A 17183-nucleotide genomic window follows, 5' to 3' on the forward strand; every position below is an offset into this window, starting at 1 on the left:
ACTGTCGTGCGGCAGCCTCAACCACTGGAGCAACACCAAGAGGAACGCTCGGGAAAACAATGAGAGCTGCCACAAAAGCTGCCCGACGCCGCCACTGGCCACACAGCAACAAATTCTTATATTTCTTTTGCTTTTGTTTTTTGTGCCGTCTTCCTCCGGCCGCCACTGGGGCACGCACTGTGGACTCGGACAGTGGGCTGTTGGCCTCAAATTGAGTTGTGGGACCGTTCGAGACCGTAAAAAACCCAGCAAGTGCTCTCCCAGTCCGTGCCACTGGGGCCAAGCGCCAATGCGACAAAAGTCAACTGCTGCAAAGGGAGACGGCGATGGACAATGGACAATGGACGACGGACCAAGGACCTGGTGCCCAAGTCTCAGTGCGAAGATATTTATGGCCAATGGCCAGAAGCTGCTGGCCAGGGCCCGACCACTTGGCCTGAGCGGTTCGGCTCTGTTTGTAAGCCGTTCAAGGGTTCAATCTAGATGGGGTCGAGAGTCGAGGTCTATCCCTTGCCGCCAACGCGTCGCATGAGTGATATGTATGCCGTCAACAATCCAATTTCACGAATGTTTGCTGTTTCCCGTTCTTCAGTCCCAGTCCCAGCCGCGGCCTCTGCTCCTCTCGTATTTGGCCAAAATGAAAGGAATTATCGGAATGCACATTTGATGTTGTTCATCTGTGGCAGGGGACAACAGGTGTGGACGGTAAATCAAAACTAATAAATTGGCTAAATGCGCAAACAGCAAATCAGAACGCGTTCGACTTTCGACGACGGGATACCTACTACTCAGATTTATCTACGAAAAGGGTAGTGTGTGCATAGATTTTTGTACATCTCCTAACAATTTTTTTTCTGTATTTTAGCGAATCGGTAGACTATAGATTTTGGAATACGTAGTTCTGTTTTATTATTCCAAATTTGAGCACAATGTCTTTATATACAGAATGCCCTGGTGGGGTACTTTTAAAGAGTATAAACGCCAACTGTTTGTCTGATGTCGGCGTAGCGGTTGCATATGTCAAATACCATTTATGTGGGATTTGAAATTCATAAAAAACCAGCTGCAAATCGCACATAATCTCAGCTGCTTAGCGGGCAGCTGTTAGGAGTAGTTTACTAATTTAATCATGGAAAATATTTCAAAGCCGCCATCAATAATACTTGTTCCGGAAATAAATTAATTGGTAATCAAATCGTGGGCATTTGCCATAGCTTTGCAGATAAGAGTATAGGTGTGTATTTTCCAATGATGAAAAGACGATCAGATAATTATCACAGCCGGAAAAGCCACTCAAAAAAACTTATGGTTTTCTGTTGGCTAATTGATTGTAATGGAAAGGAATGGAAATCTGACCCAGAATGTCTCACAATATAGTTTTATCCAAAAATTACTCAGCATTTTGCCTCAAGCTCTCCTCAATCGCCACTTTGTGACACTTCATGACACACGACTAGGTCTGATCCACACCAGAGATAACCCTAGACATAGCATCGCAAACCAGGGCAAAGCAAACACATTTCAATTTCCCGACAAATCCACTTTGGAATGTTAGCTGCACTTGCAACATCTTGAAACACTCGCCGCCATTCGATACAGGTGCAAGGGGAATGCCAGCCTGGGTGGAAGCGGATACAGACGCAGGGAAAACACACATTTAGCTTTCGCCCCCCTTTTCGTCCATGCGATCTCTGAACGTGGCAGGAATGGGCATTGAGGAGGGGAGCATCACTTGCGCTACATTTCAGGGTTTAACGAATCACCTGCACATACTCCCCGACAGTCTCCGACAGTCCCTGGTGGCTCACCTGATGCGCTGTTTACAGCACTTGAAAATGAAAATAAACGCATTTCAAGCTAATTAAACAATAAAAGAGCAAAGAGCACTAGGAGCGCCCTGCCCCCAAAAGCAAATGGAATAACAAAGGAAATAAAAATGAAGGCAAATTGGAGCAGAAGAAGGGTCCTGGGTCCCTGGGAAAGGGAAAGGGAAAGGGAAAGCGACAGCTGAGAGAGGAATGTAATTCAGCAAATAAAAGTGCATGGCATTGGCATTAGTCGAGGGTGTGGGTGTGCGAGAAAGAGGGCGTGGCACTCTCACTCGTGCCCCAGCCCCAGCCCCAGCCCGTGCCTGACAGCTGACAAACGCGCGCGCGACTTGAAAGTAGGCAACAAAGACGGCGACGACGTGGCACAATGATGTTGCAATTTAATTTGTATTGTCGCCGGGAATTGTAGCTGGCGACACAATTGCAGTGGCAGCAAAGGGGACGACTGGTGTGCTGACAATGATCACCCTGATGATGATGATGATGATGGTGATGCTGATGAATCCACTTAAGCGTCAGGAGCAGCGTCAGAGAACCCGTAGCAGCAGCTTCACAGCAGCCTGAGACATAGAGTGTCGCCTAATTGAACAGCCAAAGGATGACATGAGAGACAATGGCAAACCTGGCAGTATGGTACACGTGAATATGGGCGTGTCTGTCCGGGCATGCTTAACTGGGAAACTGCAAATTGGATTAGCTACTAAATAAAGTACTCTAAGAAAAGCTTTCGAACCTAGCCCCCGTACCGAATGGATTCAGCTAATCAGGTCTCATAGCAATAAATATGACTTGGCTAGAGGGAGCTGAAACTACGAGTATTACCAAAATTCGACTACTTTTCTCTACTTTCATCTGGCTTTCACTTTACAAACATTGTATTTCAATGAACAAACTTTAGGAACTGTGCTCCTAAATATTTTCACATAATTAACTGAAGCAGAGAGCATAGATTCTCCCAATGTCTCTACATACAGCTGCAATAAATGGGAGCCCTATACGAGTTTCTTTAAACATATTTTACATGTAGGTTGGACATCAAAAAGTTCCTGAAACTGACAACATTCTTAGTCTAGGACCTACGGCAATGTATGTATCAAAAATGCAGCATCGCATATAAAACTGAATGCATATTTTTAAAAACTCTTTAATCTCTTCACAACTCTTCATTTATTATTAAAATCAGTTTTCTTTCAAGGCCTTTTGGCTAAATAAATTGCTTCTGGAGCGATTGACACATGGAAAAAAGTGTGTGGGTAGGCTAATGGGTGAGGCACATGGGCTGATGCTGGGCTAATCGCGGCACAGCCGCTTTGAGGGCGGCTCCTCCTCGGTGGGGGCTATCGACTGCAGCAGCGCCGAGTGCGTGTGGCTGCCGAAGAGCGTCAGCAGGAGAGCGACGCCGTAGCCAGTGGCACGTTCCCCCTGAAATCAAAAAGTTTGAAAATATAAATATGCTTAGACATAATGGATGTACAGGCAGATCACTTACGCAATGGACGGGCGTGGCCATGTCGACGTGCATCCAAACGCCGTGGTAGTCGAAGCCCAGATGGGCGGCCACAAAGATGCCGGCACACGAGGATTGCGCATTCTGTCGATCCTGGAAGCGGAAAGGAAATCAGAGTGAAACATGAAGACATACTGATATATTTTCTCGTGTATGTGTGTGATTGTGTTTGCTGTGTGGCATGCAACAAGCAAAACTTGGCGTCGCTTTATTAAAAAAGCGTCCTGTGGTGCGACGCAACAAGGAAATATATTTATAGAGACGGATGTACGTTCGAGGGAAGTTCGAGAACAAGGCAGGTTTTTCTTATATTCGTTTTTCTTTTCTTCTTTTTTTTCTGTAAACACCAGACTGAAGGCAGAAAACCAAAGTATAAGCTACAAAAAAGGATAAATCAGAAGAAGGGCAGAAAAAATTGCATTCTGCAAATGAAATTGTACACGGCACAAAGGAAATTAGTCTCTTTCAGTTGTTGGCATTTCTCAAGTGCTTTAGGCATTCCTTCCTTAAGCTAAATGGATTATTTCATTCAAAGGACCACTACGATGCAAGTATCGGAAGGTGAGACAAGCCAGTCCATGGCTAGCCATTCCTTCTGGGCTTTGGGCTTGCACTGAGAAATTCTCCTGCTTTTAATGAGGGTCTCTACCTCTAGCCACCCACATGGCTTTCGGGCCGGGTTCTGCTGGATCACACCTCGCTTGTGGCATGTTTGGGTGTGCTAATGCCTAAATTATATGCCATGCACTGGCAGCTGCATGGCGGAAGCAGTCGCTCGACTAACTTGAGCGGAAATTGCAGCGCTTAAATGCCAAACATAAAGTACACACACACACACGAGCGGCAGCGACCAGCCAAATAAAGGAGGAACCAACGCACACACTGGCGCACAGGCGAGCACCCTGCTGCATGCTGCCTGCTGATAGTTGGCCAAAAAAGGAGTTAACTGGCAGACTTCACCAGCAGAAGCAGCAACACCAACAGCAGCGACAGCAACAGACTAGAGCGGACAGGACGAGCGGACAGCTGGGGATGCCGTGCAGTGAAAATTACATGACAACGCTTGTTCCTCAAGATGAAATTCACACACACACACACACACTTTACGCAGGGAGAAGGACGTGCAAACATCGTCCGTTGTGAAGCGGAAGTCAAAAGTCCATTGAAGCAACAGAGCCAAGATGGCGTCAGGCAGAAAAGATCCGACCAGAAGAAGGGCAGCACCACACTTGACGTTTGTTTTTCTTGCAGTTGTTCAAAAAGCTTCTTCCTGCGATGCTGATGCTGCCACTGCTTTTGGCGGTTTTGCAGCTAATAACAAGATTTTGTTATGAAACTTGCGGCAGTCGCCATTCCTGATACGAGCACTCCACTCCTCGCCGATTCGATTCGCCCGGAGCATGTGTGTCTTCCCGAAACTTGCATCCTGCTAAATCAGTCGATGACGAGCGGAAGTGCTGAGACCAGATCTTACAGTCTCTGACTTTGGGCACCAATAAAGACGATACCTTGAAGTATCTATATTTCATAACCACTTTCGTTACGTCCATCTCTTTAGAGATGAGGTCACCCCATCAATTAGGGAGAGAGTGAACCCACCAAAAATCGAGGGCCTTCCAATCTCAAAGTATCTGTGGCTCTAATTAAATGTTTAACAGTTGTGCAATCCCCAGGCCAGAACGCACACACACACACAAACACGCACCGGACAAGTCAGCCAGATCCGGATTCAGGCCGGATTCAGGCCGGAGCCCCAGCGTGCTTCCATCAATAATGGCAAACATTTGTCAACATAATGTCATTAACATTGATTGCATTAGGCCCGCCATTGATTGTCTCCCCCTCTCCCCATATCTCGCTTGGTCTTTGGTAAACAACCGAGGACCAGGCTGGGCGTACGCACAAACAGATAGGATCTGCCACGCACACAGTCACTCCCCTGTCCTTCAGTTTGACAATGGGCCGTCGACTAATTGCGCTTTAGAACGTGACCCACACAGTCCAGTGGCAACACAGTCTGCCACAGTCGGTATCCAGCAAAACCGAACCATCGCCAGTCCCGTTCCGCAGATGACGGACATGCAAGTGTCGGCGTTGACGGTAACCAGGTCGATGCGACACCATACCGATTCGCATCCAGCATGCCACATGCCGCATCCCGTATCCGCAATTGGCGATTCATTTGCGATTAACTTGATGTTAAATTAGCCGGCGCGCAGCGTCATTGTTTCGCACTTAAGCTGCTGTCTCTGATATTCAATCTGCGATACATGCCATGTGCAAAGAGACACATCCAGGGGGCGGGAGGCTGACAAAAGATAACACCACTGACAGGCGTAGAGCTGCTTGCCACGCGACTCACTCCCGGGCCCGAGGCCCGAGGCGGGAGCAGTCAGTCTCCTCTGCCAGTGAAGTATCAATTACACATTCATTCAATAAGCGAACAGCCAGCAGCCGGCAGCAGTCAAAGGGATTTGCCCTGCCAGACTCGGGAATCGATGCTCCGCCATCGAAAAGATTCGCTGAACGCGGCAACAATTTTTATTCAATTTTCGCCGCGACGCGCTGCACTTTAAAAAACTTATCATCCCAGACGGAGGGAGGAAAAGAGAGAAAAAGTACTGGAAAATATTAGAAACATTCATTGGGAGCTGAAAAGGAGACCGCTTCAGCTTTTTGTCGGGGCTAAAGTTGAGCGGAAACCGGAGCATAAGAAGCGGAAAGATTTCCGCGAAGGCCGCGGAAATGGCGGCATTCCGAAAATTACGTGACTTGCCACACCCACTGGCAGAATCCTCTGCCCTCCCGTGGCATCCATATTTAAACCACTAAGCCGGGTCATTATTTATGCACTCGCAGGCTTTACCGTGCATTACCCGTACTTTAATCAAAAACTTAACTCCGGCTAAGCATAACCGCAACAATAACAACAGCATCGCACCGACGGGTATTCCCCGTCGTTTACTCGCCTTTGGCGCCTGGAGGTCGTGCCGTAAAAAACTTTTGCCGCATAAAAAGTTCAATTTAATTCATTAAACCACGTAAAAAGTCGCCCTGCAATTGAATTTAAAATGTCGACGCTCAATAAAAGTGTAAAGCAAAGCCAAACAAAAAACAATTACGCATACGCCGCATGGGTCGCGTGGGCCGACGCCAAAGTAAAGACACCGCCGCGACACCGACTGCAACACGTTGCTGCCACAAGATCGTATGGCTATGGCTGGATGGGCTCTATCTAAAATTCATGCCCATCCCCAATGCTGGCAGAACATTTTACGATTTAACATAAAAATCAATTACCAACAATGGGAAAATTTCCCAGTCATAAAATGGCGAAGCGACTTTCGACTAAGATTCCGTCCCGCCATCGCCCGAGAAAATTGAGAAACAATTGGAAATATTTAAGCAAATTTTATTGTTCTGCCGCCGTGTTGCTTATGTTTTACTTATAGCACAGTCTTTCATCCCGAAAAAAGGCACTCCACTCCGCCCGCTGATGGTTAGCAGAAGGCAGCCCCAGACAGAGGCAGAAAAAAAATCTTCTGATTTAGGTAGAGGAAGCCACCCATGGAAACCATGGATTGGGGAGGCTGCTGGATGGCGTCTAGGTCGGCCAGTCGCGGTCATAAAGTTTCCGAAATTTGGGATGATATTTTTATTTTATTTTGCTTACTTTCTGTTTGCCTGGTGCTTAGTGGCTTGGAAGAGGGAATTCGTTCCTGAAGCGCGCCCCGAAAATGCCAAGAAATTTATAATGCTCGAACTCGACACCCAAAAGGTTAAAGGCTACGTCAAAGTAATTCGAAGAATATCGTAATTTAATGGGAATTTTGGTGCCGCATTTGGAGACCATCGACCATGCAGATTCTGTCCATTGAGAAAGCATTTACTGCGATTTTTTGTAAATGGAGCGATTTGGAGCCTTTCAAACTTTCTACATTTAAATTCTTAAATTAAATTAAATTAAAATCTTTAAATTTCAATAACACAGACGGCACAATATTGTACTGCATTCAAGGAACCACAACACGGAGAATCATTGCAAGGAATCAGCAAGGAGAGCTACTGGTGGAGGTATTCACAATATCTTAATTATTTCCATACACTACTCAAAAGTTACTGACACTCGTTAAACAAATGCCAATAGAAAACAATGTATGTAAATTCTACATGTCGTGTGCATAACGAGAAATATTGTTATTCGACTCAAGACAGGAACCGGGATCGGACCCGCCAATGCATAAACGAAATATATGTCGTGTGCATGACAAGCCGAGGTTTTCGCTACTCAAAATTTAAGAGGCCTTCCGACTGCTCTAAATTATTAATAGTAATGAAATCAGCCTTTTAAGCAGCATATTCATAATTATTTTGATTTAAAATTAAAGAATATTTTGACTATTGATTCGATTATTCCATACAAATGCAAATAGTCTCATTCAACAACGACACCCCATGGATTTATGGGTTTCTGCCAAATATTTATCTAATTATCAGCTGAAAGGCTTTCAATCGACTGCCGTGGCATCATCCCACCACAATAGCGACTATGTAGCACAAAGGATGCCAATGCCATGCCAAAACTGGCAGTGGCCAGTGAGTTGTAATCAGTTATTTAAAGGCCAGATGGATAGACAGCCTCCACCTGAGCCACCTTCTGTGGCGAGAGAGCTTGCCAAAATAGGGCCCGGCCGGGCCGGGGCCCCAGCCAAAGCCAAAGTCGGCCGCTAACAACACTCATAATCCCACCATTTAGTGGCCAGCCGGGGGAAGCGGGCCACCGGGCGGGGGCCAAAGACAAAGGGCACAAAAAAATTCTAGCTCATGTAATTTAAACGCAGCGCCTGGGAATTTGCGTCAAATCCAGCCGCCAAGCAGCCAAAAAAAAAAAAAAGAATTGCACCAACCCTCCAGATGGGTTGGCAGGTATTTCACCTTTTTTGCATTTAGCGTTGAATGCATTTGGAATTTAAAACACTTTATCACAGACACCCATTGACAAAGTGCGCGGCGCTGTCACATCAACTGCGACAGGGATGAGCATAGTCAGGGGGGGCAGGCGGCAGGCGGCAGGGAAAGATGCAGCAGCATGGGACATGTTGTGTGTGGCATGGCAAACCTGCAATGGTGTGATATTTTGACTTGATTCGTATTTTTTCCACAGGAGACACAAACAAGCGGGCGCCCCAAAGGGAAACAGAGGTGAAAGAGAGCTGGTCGAAAATCAAACAGCCATCACTGGGAGAAATAAAAGATAGATCCTAAAGGATGCATCTATAGATGTTAGATTGCAGCCCAAACAGCAGTACTAGACCACATTTTTAAGCATCTTGATAGTTTATAAAATAAACCCCACAATTTGGATTCAGGCTGGTATTTCCCCATCGACCTAAAGCTCGTGTTGAGAACTCACCGTTCTCTGATTCAAGCTAATTCAAATCGTAATCCATTTATGTTAATCTTTTCAATGAAAAGATTCATAATTATCTTGAAATGTCGTAAGGATGCAAACAAAACCAAAATGTTCAAAGATTTTACAGATTTAGATTAAAGCTAGCGGTGGGCAAGCTTTTTCAATTTCAGGCACAAGCCATGTATGTTGTTGCTGAATTCTTGGGACCGAGCCTGGAACGCAGTCTCGAATGGGAATATTCGCAGTTCTTTCAATTTGTTCTCGGATATCGTCTGTGCGAGTTTTTCCCAGTGCACATGCAGGCACTTCCAAAAGCTCGACTGAGGGCCAGAGCCAAAGTTAGAACCAGAGGGAGAAAGAGTGGGACGAGGGGGGAGTGAACGATTGGCAGGTAGCCAAAATTGCCACGCCACTTGACCTGCCTGGCATTTACGCACCAGTCCGGACCCGTACCCACACCCGCATCCGGACCCGTCCTGTCCACCCGCTCACGGCGTGACAATGATGAATGACCATTGATCCGAAGCGTTTTCGACGTACAATAAGGTAACTCGATTTGGTTTGCTGTTGTGGCTTGGCTCGGGGCCCGAGGGCTTGAGCCGGCACCAGTGCAGCTCCGCTGGGATGGGTTTATTGCTCCTCGCCAGCCCATCCTCGCCTTCTGTGCCTCCTCTAATGGCTGCGAAAGTGGCTACTGGCATAGATGGAACGCCAAAGTTTTTGATACATGCGGCCGGGGCATAGGGGAGATTTGGTGCATGTGTGTGTGGTATGTGGTATGAGGTCTGTGGCATAAATCAGAGTAATACTAATCAATCTTTAAACCAAACATGACGTTCATCATTTTTCCGCAATGGTGCGGTGCGGTGCGGTCGAGTGAAGACAAAAGAACAACATTCGAGTGCAAGCGATAAAGTTAATTAAAAATGTGTGTAAAATATCTCTTGAGCGAAAAAAAAAACACACACACACAAAAAATGTAGTCGGAAGGAAAGAAGTAGGGAAAATGAATTGAAAACAAATGAATAAAGTTACACCGGAACTTGATTAAAACTTTTTCAAAGTCACTCTCTGGCAGAGAATCGAATCTAGAGGCCGGGAAAGTTCCACACGGGTGTCTTCGATAATGCATAAATTAAGCTACTTTGGGGATTCACTCTGGCGCCGGCTCCGCCTCTGGTTCTCCCTCTGGCAGGATTCCCTGCCGCCAAAGTGATGAAGAAAAAGGACGAGCCAATGACTTGGAGAAGTGAGAAGAAAATAGTTTAGTTTAGGGGAAATAATTCGATTTTGATTAAGGGATTTCCGGAATTAAAAGAAAACTAAAGCCAAAGTTAAAGTGTATCTATAGTTTGTCCGTTAATTTCTAAATAAAAACAAAAGTACTAAAGAACTGGAGCTTGAAAATCGGTTGAATGCTTTGGTTTCGTAATTATAATTGAGCATAAAACTTGGAGTCCTGAATTGTAGGACTCTATAAGTGGGAGTACAAGCGACACCAAGCCGAAGCTTTTTAAGCGCAGATTCCTGGCAGAACGCAACCGACCGAAGGGCGCTGCTGCATGACGCGCCCCAACCTGTAGCGTACATGCAGGAAACATAGATATTAGGCTAATGATAGGAGAAAATTGGAGCTAAAATAGTTAAGCCTGCATTAAAATGATGAATATTAATAAGTATTAATTACGGGAAAGATAGTATATGGTAATAGAACTCCGTTCCACCTTTTTTTTTTAATTCAAAATTCCATTTCTATGGATCGATCTTATCGGTTCGTGTTTGGTATGTTGGATTGTTTTCGATATTCTGTTGGTATTTCCCCTTTTCTTCTTGAAAGCAGGGTAAAGAGTTTGTACTTACCGCCACAGAGTTTTTCATATCAGCAATGGCCGATGCGAATTCGGAGAAATGCAATTCGGGGCAATAAATTATGGGCGCCAATAAATCGCCGGATTTGCGTCCAGCCTGCAACGACTTGGCCTCCCATGTCTCCGAGTTTGTCAATATGGCGCCATGGTATTTGCCTGTTGCTACGCCCTGAAAAGCAATCGAAAGAATACTGAAAATGTGAGAAATGGCAAATGAAATATTCAATGGCATGGCTGAGAGATACATTTAAAAGTCACAGGCCCCCCCTCCCTCCCCCGGCCAGCGCCAGTCCCCTGATAGCGATAGCCCCTGGGAGGGTTTGATAGAAAACAAGCAACAATCAACAAAATGCCAGCAATAAAACTGTATAGCAACTAACAATGTAAAAAGGTTGGCGAGGAACTAAGAGGAGCCGAGGGGAGCGCAAGGGAGCGGAAGGGAGTGGAGCGTGCCGAGAGGGTGCAGGAAGCAGCAACGAAAATTGCGAGCTTCCGACGCGACCAGCAATAAAAAGGTGCAAGGTTATTTAGCACAAGCAACACCCAAACAGCAGCCAGGACGGGGGCAAGGACTCCGTGGCGCGTGTTAAACTGCAGCTGGACAAATGGAGGCAGCAACAACAGGAGCAACATCAGATGCAGCAGCACACAGCTGAAAACAACAGCAAAAGGTGTAACCAGCAGCAGGAACATAAAATGTAAAAGCGCAAAAATTCACAAACACCAACTCCAGCAGTCCGAAGTTCTGATACCCTTGCCGTATTCGAAGATGAAGCTATGGTGAAATATCTGAGAGACAAGGCCGGCGGGGTCGCCACAAGCGAATGCTTATAAAAAGAATACGGGAGATTACATGTCGTGTGCATGACTAGCAAAGATCTCACGCCTTGGTACAGGAGTCTACTTGTGCGCTTTGTTTTGTGTTTTGTTCTTGGATTCTTCGGACCGAAAGCGATCACTAGATGCAACGACGCACCTTTTTAATTCTCTCGCTTGACGAAGAATAAATCTCATAGCTATGGGATTTAGGACATGGTCTATACATTGGATCATTGCGACTCTGACAAAACTTGGCAGAGGTTTAGCCAATATTATTGCAATAGCTTTAAAAATAAATGTAACTTGCAACTGATCGTTCCGATTTGTCTTAAAGATCTATCTGCATAGCAGCTATATAACATATTATGCCATATATTAGGCCCATAACTTTTCGAACAAACAATTCTGATTGATATGAATCCTTATTCCTGCGAATGAAAGGCATAAATCTATCACAACTACGGAAGTAATGTACTGATTAGCTAGAGATCCGTTCAGATGTCTTCCATCCTTCAGGGCGATACAAACAGAGGGCCAATTGTGTAACACGCCCCGACAGGGTACACCAAGTGTTGGCTGCTGTCTGCTCGTTGCTGCTGCCACTGCACTGTTGTTGCTCCCGCTCCTATGGCAGTGGCAGTGGCAGTGGCAGTGGCAGTGGCAGTTGCCCCAATGCTGGCAATTAATATTATTGCGTCCTGTCTGGGAGTTTGCCAGTGTGTGTGTGTGTGTGTGTAATGAAATTAAGCACAACAAGCGCCAAAACGGAATTCTAAACAAAATAGCAAAATGTGGAAAACTTCCAGGGTGGCTGTGTAGAGGGTGTGGCTGCGGAAGAAGAGGTGTTGCCTGAAGTGTTGGTCCTGGTTTTAGGCTGTGCGGTATTTCGAGATATTTTAAGGCTCCAAGGAATTCCTTCCCGAAACAATGCACCCTTCTATGGCTGGCCAAAGCCTTTGGGTGCCACGCATCCATGTCCTTGCTGCTGCCGCCACTGGCACTGCCACTGCCACCACTACAGCCCGTGACCAGCTTCGATTTATTTCCCATCGAACCACAAATAACGTAAATTGGCATCATATTTTAAGCAAATTGCAGTCAAGATTTATGGTAATTGTGCGCCATCGCAGCAGCTACTCAGTTGCTGCTCTCGCTGCAATCGAAAACGAACACCACCCAGTCCAAGGTCCACCCCCAGCCCCAGCCCCAGTCCCAGTCATTGCCACAGCAAGCACCACCCATTCGCTGCTTTCCCCACCCAGCCTGGCAGCTACAACAGCAACAACAAAACCCACAATCGAATCTCTTGCTGTTGGTGTGGTTATAGGAATACTGTTGCTGTGATTCCTCCAAGTTGCCGGCGAAAAAACCAAATTTGCAATTTATTTTTCCAATTAACCTCGTGACTTTTATAAAGCGTGGCATAAATTCTCGCATAAGAAGGCAACGGAGGTACACAAACATGTAGCCAAGACCAGGTGGGTGGATCTCGAAACGGGAACCACTTTGGATACTAGCAAAATAATTTGTTGGCTTCGAATTCGAGAGAATTACTATACCCCATAAAACAGTTTATGGAAAAAGATTCTATTTTTGAATTATGGAAAAATTAATCTACGAGGGCTAGTGCAAGATATTCATAGAATATCAAATGCAAATAAAAGCTTTGTAGTGGAATATGAACTAAAATCATACTAACGTGAACCGATATCTTTCTTTGAATTTTAGCGAAATCTGAATCATTTCGGCACCTCATTTCTTAATAAATTAGTTAGTAAAAGGACCGAGGATCTCGACTACATTAAACTTGATACTCAGATGTTTTTCTGTTTCTATCTGCATTTCATTTGAATTTTAATACCCATAAAAGAGTATTCTTGTTGTAGCACAGACGAGTACGTACATACATACAATATTTTTGTGCCATATAAAAATGCTGACAACGAAAGTATGCTGTTTTGTCCTGTTTTGAATAGTGTTTACTTCTAGAAATGTAGATAGCTGCAGTCGTGGCTCTGCTATTTGCGCTATACCATACAAACAAAAAAATCTCGACTTGTCTCATTAAAAAAAAAACAAAAAACTAATGTTTATCACTTTTCACTTTAAACGCCTGTAAAATCATTAAAAATGAATCAATCCCTGTGATTTTTTTAACAGAGATTCTTTAGTTTAGTGAGAAAGAAAAAAAAACAATAATTTCAATTCAAAGAGATCCTTATCCTTAAGAGATTTTATCTTTTTCAAAAAAAGTCCTTATCACACAAGATTATATTAATATACAAAAATATAAAATTAAGAACTCTCATTTTGGTCAATCGATTGACCGAATACATGCACTTAATAGATATTGCCTCACAAACCAACTGAAGCACTCTGTAATATACAGCCCATATATAGCTCAAACAATATGACATAGCTGAAAGCCTTTAATAGGCTCATTCTTTGAATGAGAAGGCTAGAATTTCGACTAAATTCCACCTTGAAAAGATTTATCTTGAGAAGTTTCACAGCTATTTGGGTGTAGCACAGACCACTGCTCTACTGCCAAAAGCTATAGTTCTTAGTTGCTTAAAACCAAGCGCTTTTAAGGGGAAATAAACAGACACAAAAGGCGTATAAGAAAGTCCCTTCCACCTGCCTGCACAATTGAATCAATGCATATCACAAAAGAAAAAGGCAATGCTCACCTGAGCTCCTGTCAGTGTGGCCATATCGAGGATAATGTTGGCCTTCAGATCCTTGTTGGCAAAGCAAACGCCATCGGCCAGCACGAGGCGGCCCTCGGCGTCCGTGTTGTTGATCTCGACTGTGCGGCCGGAATACAGAGTGTGAATATCATCGGGACTGCAAGAAACGGAAACAATTAGTTGGATCCAATAGAAAAGGTAGACCTTGGATAAATAAGTACCGCGTGGCGTTTGGTCCCACAGAGTTTTCGGCCAGGCAGAAGACCGCATGCAGATTGTCTTTGAATCCGCACTTGACCGCCGCGTAGAAGGCACCCAGAATGGCGGCAGCACCGCCGCAGTCCCGCTTCATGCCCGGCATGGCGGTCTTGCCTTTGATGCTGAGGCCGCCAGTGTCGTAGACGATGCCTTTCCCCACCAGAGCAATGGTCTCTTGGGCGCCTTTCGGCTGGTGGGAGAGCACAACGAGTGCGGGCGGGACGGCGGCTGCCTTGCCCACACCGTAGATGCCCCCGAAGCCGCGCTCCCGCAGCTCCTCGCCGCGAATGATCTGCGGCTTCAGCGACAGCTCCTGGGCTATCTCCTCGATGGCCTGGACAAAGTGATCGACGTTCATCTCGTTGCAGGGCATATCCACAATGCGGGCCGTAAGACGGATGCCACGGGCAGTCTCGTTCAGGCACTTGACCTCATCTGCGGTGAGCGGATCACTCTCAATGCCGCCGTCCTTGTCGATCACAACGAACTCCACGTTGACCACGTTGCGACTGTTGTCTGCGTCCCCAGAGCCCCCAGTGGGGGACTTGGACTGGGCGCCGTTTCCCGTCTTGCGGGAGTACAGCGGGAAGGCCCGCACCACGGCACAGGCGCTGGCAAAGATGTTCTCGCGCTCGCAGACCAGCACCACGCTCTCCTCGCTCACGTTGAGCACATGGTTCTTTACGAGACGCGTAATGGCATGGGCGCGCGAGGCGGTATTGTGTCGCGACGCCTTCAATGGGAGTGACGCCACTGTGGCTACATCCAGATACAGCGACACCTTGTCCGTGGGCGCTGGATGGAGGCAGGCAATGGCATTTAGGAAGGTCTCCTCGGTCACCCGCGGGCTCAGCTTGCTGGCCAGATCGTCAAACTTCAGGAGATTCAGGTGGCGCAGCTGTCCGATGATCAGCACCGGGTGCGCCTGCGGATCGCTGGCGCTGAGCGAGGCTTTAATTCTGATGTCCGTGGCCATCTGAAAGAGCATCAGAGTGGGAATGCGTTAAATTCTGTTGGGCTGTGCGTAAAGACGACAGGCGATAAGCCGCACGTTCGTATCTAATCAGAATTAATCTCTGATTTACCACACTGCAAAGTGCCCCACATCGTTATCAGTCGACGACTTTGCCCAGGCAACACATTTAATTGATGCTGTCCACTCATACATTTATTTATAAAGAAAGTTGACATAGACGAGTGTCCGAATAAATGTTGTGCTGACTGTAAATCACTCGCGAATGCCTACTGACAGAGATGCGGCTATTAAAGGTGTTGTAAACGAACAAAATTCACAGTTCAGGCTCCCTCCAGCGAATGGCTACAATAGTTCCACACGTTCTTTTACGATTTATTTATTATTTACTATTATTTTTTCTATAGATTGCAGTATTGCAATTATCTTCTTCCACAGCTGAAAGTGTGACACCCTGATTTATTATGCCTTCTATATTGTGGGAGCAGCAGATTGTTCACTCTTTGTGGAGCATACTGTACTTAATGGACAGCACACATTTACGAGTGAATGTACGTACTCTTTTGGAGATTGTTTCATGAGATTATTAAGAAGAGAATATCGCTTAAGAAGCAAGTGACCTTGAGCAAGCGTAACGGGACCAACAAGTGGGTCGTTGACCGCTACGCGGGTGGTCCCATCTCGCGGGGCAGTGGGGCGGGAAATTGCAACGTTGCTCGACCGCGCGGTTCTTCTCCACAAGAATATTATCTTGCTTGTCCATTGGGTTGCGTCGCGCTGTTTATGCAAATATTTTGCGGGTTATTTTTAGCATCGCTTTTGTTCGCCAAAAAAAATTTTTTCGCAGCGTCACCAAGCGACTTGGTGCGTTTTCGGCTGTCATTGGGTGGCCATTACTGGCCTGGTGGACTGATCAATTTCAATCAGAATTTCAACCTCTTTTCGGAATTCCAACCCGTTTCGCACTTGTTTTTAAGCACTCACCTTTCCGATGCGGCTGCTGTGGCTGTAGAATCTGCGTAGGGCCTGGCCGCTGTGCAGCAAGCGCATTAACGGGAACTTTGGTAGTAGATCGCACGATAATGCTGCCGTGAAATTTTGCACTTGCAGTGCAATTTGATTCCAAAAATTTTGTTTTAGTTCAAATTGGCAGTGCACTTCAGTTCGAAATCAGTGTGACTGACTCTACGTTATATACCGAAAATACGTCACAAATTTCAAAATATACAGTAAAAATACTGACGAATTATTTGTATGGACACTCCAATTAATTCCTCGTTTTTGATATTCGGTTGATTAATACTACGTAGCTAGGACCCGCAACTCTGGACTCGTAATTTTATCCGATTGACGAATTACTTTCCTATATGATTGAATAATTTTAAGTCCTCATCATTATTGGATAGTTTACAAAATAAGGTTTAAGCAACGACGGTCAACAACAATTTCCACTAAATAACATGATAACTACACGCTAACTACAGTTTTGCTGCATATTAACTACATTTGCATGTAGTTACCAAAGGCGACACCTGAAGGGGAAATGTGTCATTGTCATATAAGCCCCATGGAAGCGCCAGTGTGAAAACCTCCGTTATCTCTTTTTGAAATCACCTTCTGAACACGAATTTGTACTCGGTGTGGTCTGGGACATTGCTCTAAGTAGCATTTCTACACGATTTCTACATTGGTGGATTGGACATGGGTTGGGTGCATACTGGAAAATACTAGAAAACACTATTAAAGGTATAAAATTTGAACGGTGTGTGAGCTAGACATGGTGTCTAAACTAGCAGTGGGACTGAGAAATATATCGTAGATATACC

General features: G+C 45.6%; 1 protein-coding gene across 1 annotated transcript; it reads right to left on the bottom strand.

Annotated features, from left to right (window-relative positions):
- Window positions 1-2977: 2977 nt before the first annotated feature.
- Window positions 2978-16472, bottom strand: LOC6587228 (probable aminopeptidase NPEPL1). Its single transcript, XM_002013833.2, has 6 exons — window positions 16342-16472; window positions 14348-15360; window positions 14127-14283; window positions 10610-10786; window positions 3319-3429; window positions 2978-3251 (listed from the first exon to the last, which is right to left on the bottom strand). The coding sequence occupies exons 1-6, from the start codon at window positions 16405-16407 to the stop codon at window positions 3120-3122; spliced, it is 1656 nt and encodes a 551-aa protein (XP_002013869.1). The 5' UTR covers window positions 16408-16472; the 3' UTR covers window positions 2978-3119.
- Between the last annotated feature and the right edge of the window lie 711 nt (window positions 16473-17183).

This window comes from Drosophila persimilis, unplaced genomic scaffold (assembly GCF_003286085.1).
Source record: "Drosophila persimilis strain 14011-0111.01,24,50 unplaced genomic scaffold, DperRS2 tig00000000-arrow-pilon, whole genome shotgun sequence".
NCBI classification, from domain to species: domain Eukaryota; kingdom Metazoa; phylum Arthropoda; class Insecta; order Diptera; family Drosophilidae; genus Drosophila; species Drosophila persimilis.

What these genes read in the sequence shown, in the direction of transcription:
- LOC6587228 (XM_002013833.2), bottom strand. Translation starts at nt 16,407, where the DNA reads ATGCGCTTGCTGCACAGCGGCCAGGCCCTACGCAGATTCTACAGCCAC. An exon ending in ACAGCAGCCGCATCGGAAAG is followed by an intron (nt 15,361 to 16,341) that starts GTGAGTGCTTAA and finishes ATGCTCTTTCAG; the next exon opens with ATGGCCACGGACATCAGAAT. An exon ending in GTGGGACCAAACGCCACGCG is followed by an intron (nt 14,284 to 14,347) that starts GTACTTATTTAT and finishes CGTTTCTTGCAG; the next exon opens with TCCCGATGATATTCACACTC.